The following is a 21170-nucleotide window of genomic DNA, read 5'->3' on the forward strand; positions in this document are numbered from 1 at the left end:
TGGGATGACTTGTGGTATTTGGAGCCTCAGTTTTCAAGCAGAGAATTACTAGAAGGTAACTCTGGGGGATACTGGGAGGAAGTTGGAGAAAGGGCCAAGAGATCGAAAAAGCAGAAGAATAAAAGCAAACCCCGAGATAAAGAAGGAGAAGGGGTGGGGTCAGACCCGAGAATCACTCTGTACCCCTAAGGAATCAGTGAGATCCTTCTCCGTCCTGGAAAGGAGCCGAGAGAAGAAATCCACACCCCATCACCGAGAGATCGGATCAGCTGCCCCAGGGACATTCCCAGGCACCGACGGGTACTAGGTTCCCAGATGCCCCGCCGGCAGGGCCCCTCTGCGCTAGCCCCACAGCCGGCCATCGCTTCCCGGGGCCCTCCGAGTCGGAGGAGCAGCCGGGGACTACCCACTTCGGCCCAGAGAACCCCCCCGGCTCTGCCCTTTCCCTCGCCCTCTCCAGACGCAGAGCCCGGAGGCCGTTCCCGGGAGCTGGGCCGGTACCTTTAATGACGCGGTCGGTGGTAGAGAGTTTGCTGCGGGCCCTCGAGGACATCGTCCCCTTCTCTCCCTCCTCCTCCTCCTCGTTCCGGGCGGCGGCCGGGCCCTGGGCCGCCGCCTCCTTTCCCGGTGGTCTCCGCTTCCCCCAGGGCCGGCCGGCCCGTTCTTCCCAGTCTCGGGCTCTTCAGGGCGGCTTAGGCCCGAGGAGGCAGAGCAAGCCCCCCAGCTCCGGGCTCGCGTTCGCCTGACAGAATCCCGCTGCGCGCGACCACCTCTTTTTCAAGCCGCAGCGGCCAGCGGCTTCAAGTCCGAAGCAGCGGCCGCTGCAACAGCGCCAGAGGCGGCTTCTCGCGACCCGTCCCAGCTCAGCGCGCACGCGCGCCGTCCCTCGTGGCGCGCGCCCTTCCTCCCCCGCGCGCCGTTTCCACAAGCCCTCCCTAGAGCCGCCACTTCTCCCCCGCCCCGCGCGCCCCCAGCCGCCCCACGGCGGCTCCAACGCGCCGCCAGACTCAAGTCCCCGCCTCCCTACCCGTACTAGCCCAGCGGTCCTTTCCGCGGCTGCCGCGCAGGCGCCCAAGACGCTCGTTTTCCTGCGCAAGCACATCCATGCGCCCCTCCCATTTTTTCCTCTTCTGTTTCTCTTTCCATCCACGTGTCTTCTTCTTTCGCACCCACGCTCACGGCACTGGGCGTCCTTCTTTCGAGGGTGAGAGACCCGGGAAGGACGCGGCTTCTCGAGCCCCGTGGCCGCCGCAGCCATCTTGGGGGGGGGGGGGCTCGGGGCCTCTGCCCTAGCCTCTCCCAGTAGGTCATCTCCAGATTCTCCATCCTCCCCCCCACTCCCCACCTCCACGCGCGCGCAGGGCCGCTGCCTCGTTCGTCGTCCTCGCAACCCATTGCACGCGCTCTGCACGCTCTCCACCCACCCGGGACTGTGTCCTTGGGGATCCGTCGACTGACTTGCTCCCTGGCAGAGTCAGCCCTCGTCCTAGGCACTGAGGAAACCGTAAGGAGAAAAGACCCTCTGCAAGCTTCAAGTTTAAGGGGAGGGGCAGTCCGAGCGATGCCTGGCACGTAGTAGGCCCTTTGCAAATGCCTGTTGACTGACCGCCGTAGAGCGGTGAACGTATCGCTAGGTAGAGCGTGGGGACGGTTGCGTTGATGTCTGTCAGCTTTGAGGAACAGGTAGCAGTTCGGTTTTACTGGAAAGCAGAGTCTATGAAAGATAATCTTGTGAAATAAGACTGAAGCCAGGTGTTGTAGGGCCCTAAATCCTAGGCTAAGTGTCTCACTTTTTCTAGAGACAGTAAGAAGCCCCGTCTACCTTTCTGGCTTTTGCCCCCTAAGGCACCCACCCCAATTATGGACAGTCATAATGACTTCAACTTCCCAATGGATTTTTTTTTTTTTTTGCATTGGTCATGGGGAGGTGGCTGAGGTGAAATAGTAGGGCAGCTGCTGTTCGATTTTTGTCTTTGCATCAAAAGTAATGCACTAGGTGAAAACCCTATTCGGGAGTTGTGGAGGGTGATTGATGGATTAGGTCAATAAATATTAAGCCCCTGCTATGTGCTAGGCACTGTGCTGAGTGCTTGGGATCAAAGAAAGGCATAAAACAGCCCCTGCCCTCGTAGAGCTAATCTGTCCAGGAAAACAACTCATAGAAGCTAGAGTGGGATGGAGGATGGGCATGAAGGGGGGCAGGACCTGGCTTAGGGCAAGAATAAAAAAGTTCTAAACTTTGTGGGTAGTGATCTGAGGAGATGTGAGTTACACAGATGAATTAATCTTGCAGAGTGATAAGTTTCTGGAGATCATGAAATGCAGTAAGTCAGTTGGGTGGGAAATGATGAGGTGAATATCCTGATTGACCTCCTTAAAGGGTAGCATTATCAAGTTTTCCAATGTCCAACCTCTACCCTATCCAACCAGCATGAGGGAGATCGATTAGGTCAATGTTCCGGGTCATTATTTGGGGCAAATTTTTACCAATCTGAAACAATCTATACAGTCTTTATTAAAGCCTTTGCTGTTTAGAAAACACTATTCTGTTTCCAGCATCTTGCTTCTTCCACCCCAGCTACTGAGCCTCATTAAAAGGAGAGCACAGAAAGTTCTCAGAGCATTCAGATATTTTATAGGTCTGCAGTAGTTTGGTTCTGAGTGAAAAACAGTGATGTTGAAGACCTCTTCAAGCTCTAAAATTCTGATATATTCCTACTGTAATTATCTTGGTATATGTATAATATGATCCATTTTTCTCTAGAAGCATTAATTCTACAATTTTTTGAGTTGGTATGGTGGCACACATCACAAAATGACCAGTTTTTGAGTCTCTGAAACTGTACTTAAGTCATGTTGCAACTGTAAAGTCTGAATGATCTGTATCAAGCTCTGAAACACCTACCAGAGGTTCAAATTCCCTAAAGCATTTCTACAGTCACCTAAGGATATGTCTGTGACATATCCTGCTTGACTGATATTTGTAATTGTAATCTTCAAGTCAGGTGTTGCAGTGAGTAGAGCATCAACACTGGAGTCAGGAGGACCTGAATTCAAATGTGACCTCAGACACTTAACACTTACTAGCTGTGTGACCTTGGGCAAGTCACTTAACCTTAACTGCCCTGCCTGCCCCCCCTCTAAAAGGTTAAAAACAATCAAGCTTTTTAACTTCTCAGGATTTCAGAGTCCTCATCTATAAAATAAAGAGGTCGAACTAAATGATCTGTAAGTTCCACTCCAACTCTAACTCCCCCCCCTTTTTTGGGGGGGTTAAATGACTTGCCCTGGGTTACACAGCTAGTATGTATCTGAGGTCATATTTGAACTCAGGTCTTCCCCTCTATAGCTGGTGTTCTATCATAGCTAGGTATCATATCATATCATAGGGCTAGCTGCCCCATTCCCTTCTTTTAAATAGCTGATTGATACTTTATGTTCTTACATTATTTTCTGAATTTCTTTTCCCCGAAACCAGTAAGCCATACCTTATAACATTTAAAAAGAAAGGAAAAAAAGCAATTCAGCAAAATCAACCAATACAACTACTCCATGCAGTAGATGACCATGTTTCATATGCCTGTTGTTTATGTGTCCCATCCTCCAAACCAGCCTCTCTTCAAGAAAGTAAAGAGCTGTGTTTTTTCACCTTTCCTCAAGGGCTCTTTAACATTACCTCTTAGGGCGGAGCCAAGATGTTAGAGTAAAAGCAGGGCCTTGATTGAGTTCACCCCCAAACACTTCCAAATACCTGGAAAAAAATTACTCTAAACATTACTTTCTAGATTATAAATTTCTTTAGGAAAAAAATTGTCTTGCTACTCTGTGTGTGACTCTAGCTGTGCACTCAGACTCCAGGAATACTGATTCTACAGCAGAGGTACAGGAATGTTTCTGTAAGCATTGATTAAGTGTCTTCTCTATGCCAGGAACTGATACCTGCTGGGTATAAAAAGACAAGAAAGGGATAGCTCCTGCCCTCAATGACATTGCATTCTATTGGGGGATACAACATCTATGTATACAGAAGAAAAAGGTAGTTTTGGAAAGGAAGTAGGGTACCACCAGTGGGGAAGAATTAGAAAGGCTTCATGTAAAAGGTGGAAACTGTAACATATGTGGTGGTTGTGGAGGCTAGAATTGGCCCACTCATCTTCTGATCCTCACCAATGGATAGGGGTAGAGATGAATTCTTCCCAGGCCCATCTTCTAAGGGAGTAGTAAAGAGTAATTTTCAGGGGCGGCCAGGTAGCACAGCGAGTAAGAGCACCGGCTCCAGTGTTGAGAAGACCTGGAGATCGAATCCCGGGCTCAGACGCTTAGCACCCACCCAGAAACACCTGGCCGTGTAACCTTGAGCAAGTTACTTAACCCCAATTGCTTAGGGGCAGCCAGGTGGCTCAGCGAGTAAGAGCACCGGCTCCAGTGTCGGGATGACCTGGATCAAATCCGGGCTCAGATACTCAGCACCACACCCAGAAATAATAACTGGCCGTGTAACCTTGAGCAAGTTACTTAACCCCAATTGCTTTAAAAAAAAAAAAAAGAGTAATTTTCATCCTTTTCTCTCTGGAAATTTGAAAAGCCACACCCTGTTACAAAATTATCTTCCTTTTTTTCTTAAAGTCTAGAGGCAATATAATGGTTCTCAGGTATACTTGGTCCATTTCTCTGCTGTTTTATGGAGTATATAAGATGAATAGTTATGAGTACAATTACAATAGCTGAGACTCTCAGGAAAATTACTAACATTCAGACAGAAGTTTGGCTCTCTGCCCTAATTTAAATTTTTTCATATTTCCATATAACCTTGGCCTCACATTTAAAACAGCAGCAATATACAAGAAACATCTAGATAAAAAAATCAAGTAGAATAAATCACACTCTTACTAGATAGGCACAGGGAAGGGCAAAGAAAAGCTGGGAAAAGGATAGACCACTTTTTAAAAACAACAAAAACTTGCCTCAGTTCTTGAAAAGGTATATATAATTAATAGTCTCTCCCCAAGCGGTGGGCACTGGGCCACACTGATCAGTGATGAGTTCAAATCAACATTTATTAAGCACCTATTATATGTGGAATGGGCAGCTAGGTGACTCAGTGGATAGAGTGCCAGGCCTGGAGTCAGGAAGTTCATATCTGGCCTCAGACACTTATTAGCTGTGTGACCCTGGACAAGTCATTTAGCCCTGTTTGCCTCAGTTCCTCATCTGTAAAACAAGCTGGAAAAGGAAATGGCAAACCATTCTAGTATCTTTGCCAAGAAAATCCCAAATAGGGTCACAAAGAGTCAGCTGAGACTGAACATCAACATGTTGTCTATAGTTGAATTCATACAGGTGTTTCTTGTAATGGGCCCCATTGAGGGGTATTTGGCCCAAATAAATGTATTACACTTTAAATTTAAAAAGAAACAACAAAAAACCCTTTGCAGTGTGAATATTTAGCAGCTCTAACTAGCTAAATATCTGTATCAACTTATACATCTGTCTGGTCATATAGCCTCAGCAAGGGTCAGATTTTTTGTGGATAGGTGAATTTTATATCCTTTTACTTTCTGCAGTAAGAGTGAACTGATATGTGTTGCAAAGTATGAAGTTTCTTATGCAAGTAACATTTTTATTAATTTGTTCAAATCCAGGCTAGAGTCACAAGGCTAATAGCTTTGGTGTATTAATTTATAAAAGTTTCTGAACACTTAATAAAAGTTGATTAATGATCAGTCCCTCAGAGAGGTGCTATTTAAGGCAGCCTTTCATTTCCCCAAAATTTCAGGAAATCTGTTTCTAGTTTTAAAAGTAATCCAGCCTTATTTCAGATTTGTATGTCATTATACATTATATTTAAGCAAAATAATATAGCATTGCATTTAAAAACTAAATTAAAATATGGACTTATAAAAAAACTATACACAAAAATGATTTTAAAACCAATAGTGTATATAATATATACACATATATATTATATATACATATATATAGACATATTTAAGGTATAGTAATAATATTAGATACTATATGCTATATTCCAGTGTCTTGCATATAGTAGGAACTTAATACTTGTTCAATGGAATATATACTTTCTTTAAATATAATACTATATTTCAAATATTTACATTTTTCTGGGAGCAAGAAAACAGTCTTAATGCCTAAAATAAGTTAGTCTAAGAGTAGTTAGGATTAAAACGTAATAGAATTATACAGTCCAAAACAATATTCTCCATAAACGACTTGGTGCTCGTGTGTGCACACATGTGTGCACACGCAGACACAGACATACACACACACGTAGGCAATGCTGATGAAACTTTACTGAATAATGCCTGATTAATAATTTTTGTCCCATTTTGTTCACTGCACTTATGGGTTACAGGTATTTCATCTGTCTTGCCCTGGAAGACACCAACAAAGGTGAAAACTATGATTAGGTTTTAACCACAGTCCTACCAGACCCTTTGTGCCCCAGACTGTCTGGGTATGCCCTGTACTAGAGAAGCTAATTGAAAGTAAGAGGTAATGTAAAACTGTTGGCCTGGCCTCTGTTATTCATTATTTATGTGACCATAGCAAGTCATTTCCCCCTGTGAATCAGTTTATCTCTAAAATAAATGGTTGAAAATTATAATCTTTATCATTTCTTCAGCTCCAAATCCATAAAGAAATAGTATGCAGTAGGCTAGGGATGAGGCTTGTTCTCCACAGCAGGGGGAAGTTACCATAAACCTAATTCCAGATGCTCTACTTATTTTTATTTGGTTCAAAATAAGCCAAGCACAATGCTTCACAGACTTCCTTGTTTTAAACTGTCTGCAAAGGTAAGTGAAGCCTTTAATGCCAAAGTATGGTATTTCTCAAATGGATAAAAAACAGATCCTTTTCTTTTTCAGAAAGATCAGTGATAAAGGTTTTAAAATTAAAATTGTTTCTCAGTTTCCTACAGTAAGGGTGTAGATAGACTCTAGGTACTCCATCTGATTGACTTCTGCTGGACCACAGATATCTGACTGAAAAGCTAAAAATTTTGACAGGATAAGCTGTTTGGCACAAAGCTGGATTTGTGCTATCCCGTTAGATAACAGTAGATATAAATGAATGAAAGTGTACTAAGCTCATAGTATTAGCCTAAGCAAAACCTAATTAGGAAAATAAATTTTCTTGGGAACTGGGGTAACTCATATAACATACTGCAAAGCCAAGAAGTACAGTGGATTTTAAAATTCTTCTGCTCCCTTTAATTAGTAAGCATAAATTCACAGAGGCCTGTACTGAATGTAAATTTAACCCCATAAAAATCCATTTTCCACCAAAAAAGGATAATGTCTAAACAACTCTTCACCGCCAAACCATAGTAGAAGGGAGAAGAAAAAAATTAAAGGATTGAGATCCTAAAGACTTAAAAATTATGAGACTATAGAAATGCCAGGGCCTTTTTCATACAGCCCTGCTAAATAACTGTTCAAAGGTATTTCTGTTTTATTATCTTGAAGGAGTTGAAGAGACCATGTTCCTTGAAAGCATCTCTTATTCTGGAAGGTAGGTTAAACTAGATTAAATCTTTGCCAACATCTATAACTACAAATATATTGTATCCCATATTCATAATAAAAAGTGTTCCCTTTAATTGAATTAGATTTACTTTCATTCTCATATACCATCCAAGATTGGAAGTAATCACTTAGAGAGAAGAAAATTCTATTCATATAACTTCCATGTCATTTTTTACATCTCAAGCAGCACCTGTAAACTACATCTAATTTTTAAAAATGTTTAATATAGCTACATCTCTTTTAAAATATTTAGTACAGAGTAACTTTCTCCAAAGGTTTCAAGTTAGTGTTTTTCACTAGAATTTTCCTGAAAGCCACAATTGTGTGCATGATTTGTATGTACTATGAAAGCTCATTCTTAAACAACTTCCTAGGTGGCATTTTACTGCATTGTCCCCAAGACTGCCTACTTAACACAAGCATGTAGAAAACCAGAATTTTGTATAGGGACATGGCAAGGAGGGAAGAAATGGAATGACCCCCCCAAAAAAAATCATAAGAAAAAAATAGTGGATATAGCTAAGGAATTTGGGGGGAAATTAACAGTTTAGAAATTTGTGTTTTTTAAAAAAATACACCAGATCCAAAACTATATTATAAAGCAGGGGTGGGGAACCTGAGGCCACATGTAGTTCTCTGTGATCTTAAGTGCCTTTGACTGAATCCAAACTTCACAGAACAAATCCCCTAAATAAAAAGATTTATTCCGTAAAACTTGGACTCAAGGACCTAGAAGGCCATGTGTGGTCTCGAGGCCGAAGTTTCCCCACCTCTGTTATAAAGCAACAAAAATCAAAACTATTTGGTACTGGCTAAGAGATAGAGTGTTGGGTCAGTAGAATAGGTTAGGTACACAAGACACAGTGGTCAATGACTAAATTAATCTACTGTTTGATAAACCCAAAGACTCCAGCTTCTTGAATAAGAACTAACTATTTGAGAAGAGCTGCTGGGAAAACTGGAAAAAAAGTATGGCAGAAACTCAGCATAGATCAACATCAGACACCGTATACCAAAATAAAATCCAAGTGGGTACAAAATTTAGACATAAAGGCCGATACTATAAGCAAATTAGGAGATCAAGGAATACTTTATCCATAAGATTTATGGAGAAGGGAAAAATTTATGACCAAACAAGAGATAGAGAATATTATGAAATGCAAAATGGATGATTTTGATTACATTAAGTTAAAAAGGTTTTGTACAAACAAAACCAATGCACTCAGGGTTAGAAGGAAAGCAGAAAGCTGGGGAAACAATTTTTACAGCCAGTGTTTCTGATAAAGGCCTCATTTCTCAAATATATAGAGAGTCAAATTTATACAAACATAAAGTCATTCTCCAATTGATAAATGGCCAAAGGCATTTTTCAGATGAAGAAATTAAAGCTACCTACAATCATATGGAAAAATTCTCTAAATCACTATTGATTGGAGAAATGCAAATTAAAACAACTTTGAGGTACCATATTTCACCAGTCAGATTGGCTAAGATGACCAAACAGGAAAATGATAAATATTGGAGAAGATGTGGGAAAATTGGGACACTAATGCATTGTTGGTGGAATTGTGAACTGATCCAACCATTCTGGAGAGCAAATTGGAACTATGCCCAAAGAGCTATAAAACTCTGCATACCCTTTGATCTAGTTATTCCACTACTAGTTCTGTATCCCAAGGAGATAATAAAAAAGGGAAGAGGACCCACATTTACAAAAATATTTATAGCAGCTCTTTTGTGGTGGTAAAGAATTAGAAATTGAGGAGATGCCCATCAATTGGGGAATGGCTGAACAAGTTGTGGTATATGAATGTAATGGAACACTATGGTGCTAGAGGAAATGATGAGAAGGTAGATTTCACAAAAGAACTGGAAAGACTTACATGAATTGATGCAAAGTGAAATGAGACCATTGTACACAGTAACAGCAACATTGTGTGATAACCAGCTATGATCTACTTAATTCTTCTCACCAACACAGAGATCCAAGACAATTCCAAAAAACTCATGATGGAAAATGATGTTCATATCCAGAGAAAGAACTATGGAGTCTGAATGTAGATCAAAGCATACTATTTTCACTTTTTTGTTTTTTTTTCCTTTCTTGTGGTTTTTCCTTTTTCTTCTGATTTCTTCTTTCACAACTCGGCTATGTGGAAATGTTTTTGACATGATTGTACATGTATAACATATCAGATTGCTTGCTGTCTTAGGGAGAGGAGAGGGAAGGGAGAGAAGGGAGAAAAATTTGAAACTCAAAATCTAAGAAAAGTGAAAGTTGAAAACTATCTTTATGTGTAACTGGAAAAAATAAAATATAATTAAAAGGGAAAAAAGAGAAAACTATCAGTAAAAGTAATGGAAATTAGAGTTCTAATATTGGAAGACAGAATGCAAGAGGGAAAAGTAGAATCAAATATACAAACTCAGAAAAAAAATCAACCAGAAAAAGGTTTGGAAGTTACACACAGAAAAGTGACAGATCTATACCTATGGTACAGATAGCTCAAAGAGGGAAAATATTTAGAATCATCAATGGCCTTAAAAGCTGAAAGAATAATCTAATGACCATATTTCAGAAAATCACTTAAAATTTATCCCAAGTATTGAAAATGGGGGACAGTTTGCAAATATAAAGAATTAACAGGGCTGGCTAGGTGGTGCAGTGAATAGAGCACTAGCCCTGGAGTCAGGAAGACCTGAGTTCAAATTTGGCCTCAGACACTTAACGCTTACTAGCTGTGTGACCTTGGGCAAGTCACTTAACCCCAATTGCCCTGCCCTCCCTCCAAAAAGCAAAAAAAAAAAGTAACTAAATGCTAATCAGGAAAAAAATAAAGTTTAACTCATTTAGACATGCCATCATCAAACTTCAGGTATACAGAGGCAGTACTACCCACAGCAAAAAGAAAAATATTACACAGCAAAGCACCAATATGAACCTAGTAAGACTTTTCTATAAGGAAAAATGTTAGAAGTTGAAATATGGTTGTTACTCAGTTTCCTAGTATAGCTAAATGGCCTTTAAAAAAAAAGGTGGGTATTTAGAATAAAGATGAATTTCAGAAGTTTCTGAAGAAAGTAGAACAGTTTGGGCTTGAAAAAACCAGGAGTAATCAAGGGATCCTTAAGTGACTTAGAGGCTTGAGAGAGAAAAAAAAATGAGCTTCTGGAAAAGAAGTACTGAATGCTTTAAACAAAAGATACTTTTCAACTGTAATTAATTCATTGCTATCTCAATGCAATCAGGATAGAAACATTAAAAATAGCAGCATTATTGTTATATAGTTAACTATTGATTGACATAGATGGGTTTGAGAAGAAAGAAGGTGGAAAGGAGGAGATGGCAAAAAAGAATTAAAAGGAATAAATAATTACAAGGACTACAGGTAAAACTGGTGTAGGGAAGGCAGGGGAGCTCAGCCTTAGAGTAAAATTTCTGTCATAAGCAAAAGAGAGGATGACATTAAATTTTTATAAAATTTATGGAATTTATGATCTATTCATCTTTCATCATCTTCTAATTTGCTCGGTGTGCAGTGAAACCTGAGTTATTTTGATTTGTAGCCCTCTTATCATTAGTACTTTGGATCAGTCTTGCTTGTGATTGTTAAGAGTTTGCATTTCTTTAAGATCTATTTGTTTATCTTTTATCCATTTACCTGTTAGGGAAAGGCTGTTGATCTTCTGTAGTTGTATTAGTTCAGGTCCTCATCACTTGTACCCTGGTTTATTGTGGCTATCTTGTAATTGTCCTACTATCTGAATCAAGTCTACCCCTACACTAGTCCATTGTACACATTGCTACCAAAGTGATTTTCCTTAGGTGCCGATCAGATCATGTCACTTCCCAACTCAGTTTATTCCAGTGGCCTCCTACTCTCTCTAGAACTAAACATAACCTCTCTTTAGCTTTTAAAGCCCTTTTACTGCCTGGCCCCAACCCATCCTGCCAGCTTCACTGGACATTATTCTCCCTTCCATATATCTTTGATTCACCAAATTGGTTCTTCTCTATGTTCCTTACACATCTATCTCCCTTCTGCTTCTGTGTGCCTCTTCATTGGCTAACTCCCATGCTTGGAATGCACTTTGTGCTCTCTCCTCCATCCACCTCAGGGAATACCTCTTTCCTAAAGGTGCAGTTCAAGCACATCTTCTACAAGAAGGTTTTATCTGAAATCCCACCTTTTAGAGCCATTCTTCCCAAAGTATCTTATGGTCAACTACTTTGTATTTGTTAACATTTATTCTGTATATACATGTATGTGACTCTTCCATTAGAATATTAACTCTTAAGAGTAGAGATTATTTCTTTCATTGTATTTGTATTGCATAGGCTTGATATATCATAAGTGCTTAATAATTATTTGTTGATTGATTAACTTATTCCTTTATATCTTTGGTATCAAGCCATTATCAAAATTTTTGATGCAAAGATTTTTATTTTTACTAATTGATTGCTTTCCCTTTTATTCTAGTTACATTGTGTTCATTCAGAAACTTTAAAATTTCATGTAATTGGAATTATGTATTTTATCTTTTGTAATATCATATATACCTTATTTGGTTAAGAACTCTCCCCCTGGCAATAGCCATAAATAATACCTGATCCGCTTCCTTCCAGTTTTAAAATTTTTTTATTTTAATGGTCTTTAACATTCAAGTCATATATCCATTTTAGGCACACTATAGTACATGCCTTAAGATGTTAATCTAAACCAAGGGTTCTTTCCCCCCCTTTTTTAGACTAATTAATTATTTTTAGTTTTCAACATTCACTTTTATAAGATTTTAAGTTCTAAATTTTCCCTCTCCTTTCCCCTCCCCAAGGAGGCATGCAATCTGATATAGGCTATACATGTATAATCATATTAAACATATTTCCACATTAATCATGTCTTGAAAAAAAATTAGCCAAGAGGGAAAAATCAAAAGAAAGAAAAAAAAACAAAAAGAGAAAATAGTATGCTTCGATTTGCATTCAGACTCCACAGTTATTTCTCTGGATATACATAGCATTTTCCACTGTGAGTCTTTTGGAATTGTCTTACATCATTGCATTGATGAGAAGAGCCAAATCTATCAAAGTTGGTCATCGCAGTGTTGCTGCTACTGCAGTGTTCTCCTTGTTCTGCTCACTTTATTCAACATTAAACCAGGGGCTCTTCTGATTTGTGGATTTTTTTTATAACTGTAGTTAAATATAATTGGTTTCCCTTATAATCTTATGTATTTTATGTACTCAAAATCTTAATTTTTAGGAGTTTATGACATTTAAAAGGTTAAGAAAATATAATTTAGGGGGCAGCTAAGGTGGCGCAGTGAGCACAGGCCTTGGAGTCAGGAGGACCTGACTTCAAATTTGGCCTCAGATGCTTAACACTTACTAGCTGTGTGACCTTGGGCAATTCAACCCCAATTGCTCTGCCTTCCCCCTCCAAAAAGCAAAACAAACAGACAAACAAAAAAAAAACCACCCTGTAATTTAAACATGATTTCTGCCATACTGCTTTCCAGTTTTCCTAAAAGTTATTATCAGATAAGGAGTTTTTCTCCAAATAATTTTATGTTCTTGGGTTTATTAAACACTGGATCATTGAGTTCAATTGTTTCTGAGTAATTAGTCTGTTTCAATATTTTGCTTTTCTCTTTTGTTTTTTTTGGAGGGGGGAAGGTGGGGCAATTGGGGTTAAGTGCCCAAGGTCTAGCTAGGTCTAGCAAGGTCTAGCCCAGCTAGTAAGTGTTAAGTGTCTGAGGCCAGATTTGAACTCAGCTACTCCTGACTCCAGGGCACTTTTCTGTTTTTTTTTTTTTTTAACAAGTAACAAATAGTTTTGATTTTTTTTTTTGAAGGGCAGTTGGGGTTAAGTGACTTGCCCAAAGTCACATGACTAGTGTGTCAAATGTCTGAGGCCGGATTTGAACTCAGGTCTTCCTGAGTCCAGGGCCAGTGCTTTATTCACTGCGCCACCTAGCTGCCTCAATAGTTTTGATTTTTACAGCTTTATAGTATAATCTTAGACTTAGCAGTACTATTCTCCCTTCATTTTTACTTGTTTCATTATTTCTCTTGAGAGTCTAGGTCTTTCATTGCTCCAAATGAATTCTGAGATTATTTTATCTTGCTCTATAAAGTATTCCCTTGGTATAAAACTAAATCTGTAAATTATATAGTATTATAATTTATTACATTGGTGTCATGTTATCATGATTATTGGAAATCCCACTACTTAATTAAATAATTCTTTGTTTTATTAGAATATTTTATAATTGTATCTATATACATCTTGAATGTGTCTTGGTAGATAGACTCCCAGATATATTATGTTTTATGATTATTTTGAATGACACTTCCCTATTATTTCCACTTGATTTTTGTTGGTGCTTTACAAGATTTTAAAATAAATACAATTTTTGTGGACTTATTTTATATCTTTCAACTTTGCTGAAGCTATTGTTATCAATAATTCCCATTTAAATTCTATTTTTAACTTAAACACCTCAGAAGAGTATTTCCATATACATAGCAGAACACAAAAGGAGGATTCTACTTAAAAGTCATACAATCAAAACAGATTCTCATGTTGGTCCCTTCCAAAAATGTGTGCCTTATTCTGCATAGGGGATAATCACCTATCATGCATTCAGTGGGCAGTATTTTTAATCACCATCCCTCTAGAATCATGTCTGATCATTGCAATGATTAGAGTTCTTAAATCTTTCAAAATTGTTCATTTTTACATTACTAATGTTATAGTATAAATTTTTTTGTTCTGATCATTTAAATTTGCATCAGTTGATACAAGTTTTCCCAGGTTAAACTGTCTTTTAAAATTTTTCTTATAGTATAATAGTATTCTATTACATTCATATATCATAATTTTTTTCACCCATTCCCCTTTTGAACATCACCCTCTAGTTTCCAGGGTTCTGTCAATTTTTGTACATATAGGACATTTTCTTCTTTTTTTGATTTCTGTTACATAGGCCCAATAGTAATATGGTTGGGTCAGAAGGCATTATAGTTTAGTAACAGTTTAGTAACTTTTTGACCATAGTTCCAAATTGCTTTCTAGCATGGCCTTTCCAGAATAACCGAGTCAGAGTTCCACTAACAGTGCATTAATTATGAACCAATCTGATGATTGTGAATTTGCATTTCTCCTAGTTATTAGTGATTTAGAACATTTCTTAATATGGCTAAGAGATACTAATCCTTTGACCATTTATCATTTGGGGAATGGATCTTAATTCTTATACATTTGAAATAGTTCTTTTTATATCTTGTAAATGAGACCTTTATCAGAGAAACTTTCTGAAAAGATTTTTCTCAGTTAACTGCTTCCCTTCTAATCTTAGATGCATTGGTTTTTTGTACAAAAAGTTCTTAATTTTATGTACTAAAAATTCTCCATTTTTTCCTGTGATCCTCTCTGTCCCTTGTTCAGTAATAAGTGCTTTTACTATCCATCGATAGGAAAGGCAATTTCCTTGCTCCTCAAATTTGTTTATGATATGACCTTTTATATCTAGGTCATACATCCTATTTATATCTGTCAAGGACACTGCTATCTTTCCAGTCACCCAAGCTTGTAACCTTGGTATTATTCTCAACTCCTTACACCCAGTAACTCCATGTATTGTTAGTTGCAAAGTCCTATTGATTCTACCCCCAAAACATCCCTTGCATTTGTCCTTTTCTAACACACAACCACTACTCTACTTCAGAGCCTGTTGTGTATACTATTATAATAGTCTCTTAATTTGCTTGTCTGACTCAAATCTCCTCCCGTTCTAAACTGTCTTCCATACAGCTACCAAAGTGATTTCTCTAAAGTACAAGTCTGTGACCCCTTTTCAGCCTCCTTTCTCCCACCCCACCCCCCATGAACTACAGTGACTCACAGCAGAGCCCAAACCTACCTTTTCAGCTTTGTTACTTATTTTTGTACATTCTGAAATCCAACCTAAGTGACCTTCTTGTTTCTTCATTCACAACACCATCTCTCGCCTCCTTGCTTTTGCACTAGCTGTCCCATGCCTGGAATGCAGTCCTTTATTACACTCTTCTCTTAGAATTCCTAGTTTGCTTCAAGACTCAGTTCAAGGACCACCCTTTATAAGAAGCCTTGTCTTATTTTGCTCCTCCCCCAGATGCTAAAGTTTTCTCCCCTGAAATTGGCTTATATCTATTTTGAATACCCATATATGTACATGCTGTTTCCTACAATAGAATATAAACTCATTGAGGGCAGAGACTATTCAATTTTTGTCTTTGTAAACCTAGAACACAGCATGCTATGAGGAATAAAAGAGGCAATGAATTAATGCTTATTAATAGCTTGAAGAAATATAAATTTTCTTTTTTAAATCACTTTATTAAAATTAATTTACATTGATATTTCTCAATATTCAATTTCCAGTTCTTCCCTGCTCTGTTAACCTTGTAACTAAAAATAGAAAGAAAAAAAGAATACAGTTCAGCACAACTACTAGCACATCAGTGGAGTCTGATAGTAAATGTAGATTTTCCACACCCAGAAGAAGAGAGGACACACTTTCTCATCTTTCTGTTAGGAATAAGGAGACAAATTTTCAATAACCACCTGAAAAACTACTCAGAGTTTTCAATAATCACAGAAACAGTGATTAAAATAACTGAGTACTACCTCTCCCAAATTGGCAAATATCTTTAAAATGATAAAATCCTGTATTGTGGATGTATAAGGAAATAGGCAAACTAATTTTTTGGGGGGCAGGCAATTGGGGCTAGGTGACTTGTCAGGGTCACACAACTAAGTGTCTGAGGCCAGATTTGAACTACTGATTCCAAGGTCAGTTCTCTATCCAAGCTGCCCAAATGGACAAACAATTAAGCTGCTGCTGGAGTGGTGAACTGATTGGGTCTGTTTGGAAAATAGAATGGCAATACACAATAACAACTAAGAAACTGCCCTTGTTTTGACCTAGTGATGCCACTCCTGGAGTTTTCCCCTAAGGATCTTATTAAAGAGAAAAAAATAGCTTTCTGTATGTATATGTATATTCATATTTGTAATAGCAAGCAAAACAAAAACTGCAAACAACTCATATTTTCAATGATTGGGAAATAACTGAATAATTAATAGAATATTTTGACACCAGAAAGCGACAAATATGGGGAAGAACCAAGATGGTGAAGTAGCAAGAAGTACAGTGAGCTTCCCCAAACCCAACCTCCGAACAGATCTAAAAAACACACCAAACCAAATTCCAGTTGAGAAATTCAAGAAAAAACCCACTTATTTCATAGGGAGAAAGAGAGGACCCCTAGCACCAGGGACATTGTTTGGCCAGGAGCATGACGGCACACAGCATTCCAGAACAGGGAGCTATAATACACTGTGGCAAGAGGAGGTCCCAGATCCAGCATAGAGGGGTCTAAATTTGTTCAGGAGCAGGTGCAAAATGGCAATTCTGTTGCTTACTGCCCAGTTCTGGCTCACTGATTCAGGGCATCCTGAGTAGAGGATCTGCAGTTAGGGGTGGCATTTTAGGGTAGAGACAAGTCTCTTTACCCTGGTCTATGTACTGAGCAGGCAGCAAATTCAACAGCAAGTAATAGCTGTGTGACTCTGACCACTAGAGTGGACCAGGTCTTAGTTCCACCTTAAAACCCAGTCTGAAGGCTGCAAGGGAATGAAAAGAATGCCAATCCCAGACCAAGTCTGAACCAGCAGAACTTTCCAGCTGGCTATTAGTAAGTGAATCCAGCAGCAGTCTACTAAAACTAGAAATGGAGTAAGCCCACAGACCTGTTGCTCAAAACTAAATCCAGGTACAAAAGCTGCAGAGTTCAGATCAGAGGGCCAGTGGTCAGACTTTGCCCTGGACTAGACTGCTTTGGGAGAACTACTTTGAAAGCAGCAGCAGGATCAGCCCAGACAATTCTCCAGAAGTGTGCAGAACCTGTCCCTACCCTAACATGAAGTCTGAAGTTAGGAAGTAGTCTGGAAGAATGAGCAAACAAAAAAAATTAATTCTACCATTAAAAGCTGTTGTGGTGACAGGAATGTTAAAGACACAAACTCAGAAATGTATTACTCCAAAATATTTGCAAGCAAAATCTCAAGGAAAACAGCTTGGACACAAGTTCAACTAGAACTCCTAAAAGAGGTGAAGAGTTGAAAAAAGAGCTTAAAAAGTTTTAAAAATGAAATGTGAGTGCTTTAAGAAAAAAAAGGAGGGGCAGCTACTGTGTTTCCCCGATAATAAGACACTGTCTTATTAAATTTTTTGGAAAAAAAACACCAGAGGGCTTATTTTCAGGGGAGGGCTTATGTTGTCCTGCCTCAGCTCTCCTCCGCGGCACTGCTCTCAATGGCGCCAGCAAGCAAATCACTGGGGAAGAACAGGATGATGCGCTCACTGCTGCAGCTCTGACTGGATGCAGCTCGGAGCGCGGCGTGCGTTTCACGGGGGGGGGGTACGGTGCATACAGAGGGTATTGTAATGTAGCGTGTAGCACAGGGGATCACCTTCACTACAGTAGCAATCTCAATAGGGCTTATTTTCGGGGGAGGGCTTATTTTAGAGGAATCTTACACAGTAAGGGGAGGGCTTATTTTCGGGATAGGTCTTAGTATCGGGGAAACACGGTAGGTGGCACAGTGAATAGAGCACTGGTCCTGGAGTCAGGAGGACCTGAGTTCAAATCTGACACTTGACACACTTACTAGCCGTGTGACTTTGGGTAAGTCACTTAACCCCAGTTGCCCTCCAAAAAGCAAAAAAAGAAAAAAAAGGAAAAGAAATGAGAGCTAAAGAAGAAAGAATTGGAAAGGGAATTAACAGGTTGGAACAAGAGGTACAAAATCACACCCAAGCAGCAAATTTCTGAAAAGGAGAATAGACCAAATTGAAGCTAATAACTCTATGAGACAGCAAGAGATATTAAAATAAAACTTTAAAAAATAGAAGAAAACATAAAATAGCAATAGAATTTACTGTTCATCTGAAAGAAATTCTAAAATGAAAATTCCCAGGAACATCAGAGCCAAAATTCACTTTCCAGATTGAAGAGAGAGAAAAAAAAATAACTGCAAGCAACCGGAAATAAAGAATTCAAGTACCAAGGAGCTATAGTCAGAAACACATACAATTTAGCAGCCACCACTATAGAGGAACATAGGTTGGAATAAGATACTCCAGAAGGTAAAAGATATAGGCATACAAGCAAAAATAATTTACCCAGTAAAACTGAGTGTAATCCTACAAGAGAAAACATTGTTTTTTTTTTAATGAAATAGAGGACTTTTAAGCATTTGATTGAAAAGCTATGTAGAAATTTTAAAATGCAAACATAGGAGTCAAGACAAATATAAAAAATAAACATGAATGAATAATCACAAGTGATTAAACAAGGAGACAGTCTATGAGAAACGGTCTGGGAGTAGTTATGTTGTGTCTCTAGATGATCTTAAAACAAGAATGGAAAGGGAAGGGAAGAAGAATACACTGGGAGGGGGCAAGGGAGGGAAGTTAGAGAAAATTAATTCATGTAATTGGGGTGCTCAAGTAGAAGTTTATAAAAACAAGGAGGAAAGGATGGAGGGAACAGCGAATACTTAATCTCATTTTAACTGGTCAGAGGAAGAATACACATACCCACACACCCCATACAGAAATACATTTCATTCCACAGGGAAAGGAGAGAAGGAAGAAGGGGAATTATAGAGAAACTAAAGAAGGGATTAGGCCTAAACAAAATCAAAAGATGCACAAAGATATTTTTATCTTTTTTTTTTTGCAGTGGCAAAGAATTAGAAACCAATAGGGTGCCCTAAAAACTACACCAAACCATCTAAATGGTTGTGATGTAAATGATGTGAACAGAATCAGGAGAACAATTTCTACAATGACAACATTATAAAGACAAGCAACTTTGAAAGATTTAGGAACTCTGATGAGTATAATGACTAATGATTCCAGAGGACTTGTAATAAAATATACTATTTAGCACATGATAAAGAGGTCACTCAGAGTATGCATTGGGACACTTTTATGGATATGACCAGTGTGAAAATTTGTTTCACTTGATTATGTGTGTTTATAACAGTGATTTTTTTTTCTTTCTTGATGTGAACAGTTGGTGAGAGGGAGAGCAGGTGGATTTTTACTTACTGAAAAAAAGAAAGCTTAATAAAAGTAAAAAAACATGTAGAATATATGGGGCAGCTAGGTGGTACAATGAATGGAGTATGGGCCCTACGTTCAGGAGGACCTGAGTTCAAATCCAATCTTAGACACTTGACACTTACTGGCTGTGTGACCTTGGGCAAGTCACTTAACCCCAATTGTCCTGCCTTCTGCCCTCCAAAAAACAAACCAAAAAACCCCCACAAAGATAAAGAAAAGAAAGCAGATTTTTGAATAATACACAAATAAAAGCAACAAAATCTAAGAAAATTCATAGAAGAGGTTCAATGGGGACACAGAAATAAATATTTTGTTAAAAGAAATTAAATGTATATATTAACCTTATATATTGAAGTTGGTTTGGGGGTATAGTTATTACATTTCCATAAAAATATTTTAATAAAAAGATTATTCAAGATTCTAAGAAATCTAATTTTTCCTATGTGTTGATTAAGAGCATAGAGTAGCCTCCTGAAAAGAGTATGGGCCACATTTTTTCCTCAACTCAGAGAACTCTATATTGGTGCCTTGCCTCTATTTCTGAAATGGCTTCTATATGAAACAGCAATCAGCTTCTGTTCCAATAGCCTGCTGGTTGGTTTTGCCTCACTCCAGTCTGTCTTTCTCTCAACTGTCAGACTGATTTTCTGAAAGTATAAATCTGACCATGTCATCCCTGCCCCCACCCCACCCCCACTTCCACACATACTTCGATAGGTGGCACAGTGGATAGAGTGCTGGCCTTGGAGAGAGGAAGACCCAAGTTCAAATCTAACTGCAGACACATTATGTGACCTTGGACAAATTTTTAGCCTCTGCCTTAGTTTCCTCAATTGTAAAATGGACATCATAGCACTTACCTTATGAGGTTGTTGTAAAGATCAAATGAGATATATGTAGAGCAGTGAGATACTTACAGCATCATTCCTGACATATAGTAAGAGCTTAATAAATGCTTGTTCCTTTCCCTTCCCTATAAAATCAACTGCAGTGGCTACTTCTAACTTCCAGGATAAAACATAAAGTCAGTCTTTTAAAGTTCTCCATAACCTGGATCCTTCCTACATTTTCAGTCTTCTTATACCTTACTTTCTCCTCTCAATTACTCTTTCATTGAGTGACAATAAGCTTATTGCTGTTATTCACAGAAGAAAAACTCCATTCCCTGACTGGTGTTATCAATGGCTTTCTCCCATGCCTGGCATTTTCTGCCTCCTGGCTTCCCTGACTTCCTTTGAGGATCAGCTAAAGTCCTGCTTTCTACAAGAAGCCTTTCTTCATTTCCGCCTTAATGCTTGTGACTCCTTCTGTTGATTATCTCTATTTTATTGTTTGTAGATAACTGCACATTTCCCTACCTCACCCCCAATTTAGACTGTGAACTTGAGAGGGATTGTAGTTGGCATTTCTTTGTATTTCTAGTGTTTAGTACAATGCCTGGCA

General features: G+C 38.9%; 1 protein-coding gene across 6 annotated transcripts in view; it reads right to left on the minus strand.

Moving 5' to 3' along the window:
• Positions 1–946, minus strand: part of PPP3CC (protein phosphatase 3 catalytic subunit gamma) — a 92444-nt gene extending 91498 nt beyond the window's left edge. For 2 of the 6 annotated variants that reach the window (XM_069075702.1, XM_069075697.1), the window contains exon 1: positions 502–943. In XM_069075702.1, the coding sequence (XP_068931803.1) occupies positions 502–553 (52 nt within the window). In that variant the 5' untranslated portion in view covers positions 554–943. Of the gene's footprint in view, positions 1–501 lie in introns of all 6 variants that reach the window. The other 4 variants (XM_069075698.1, XM_069075699.1, XM_069075701.1 and 1 more) reach the window with 3 other exon arrangements.
• Between the last annotated feature and the right edge of the window lie 20224 nt (positions 947–21170).

Source organism: Petaurus breviceps, unplaced genomic scaffold (assembly GCF_028583685.1).
Source record: "Petaurus breviceps papuanus isolate PSGF00001 unplaced genomic scaffold, PetGlider_PUasm1.0 90919, whole genome shotgun sequence".
NCBI classification, from domain to species: domain Eukaryota; kingdom Metazoa; phylum Chordata; class Mammalia; order Diprotodontia; family Petauridae; genus Petaurus; species Petaurus breviceps.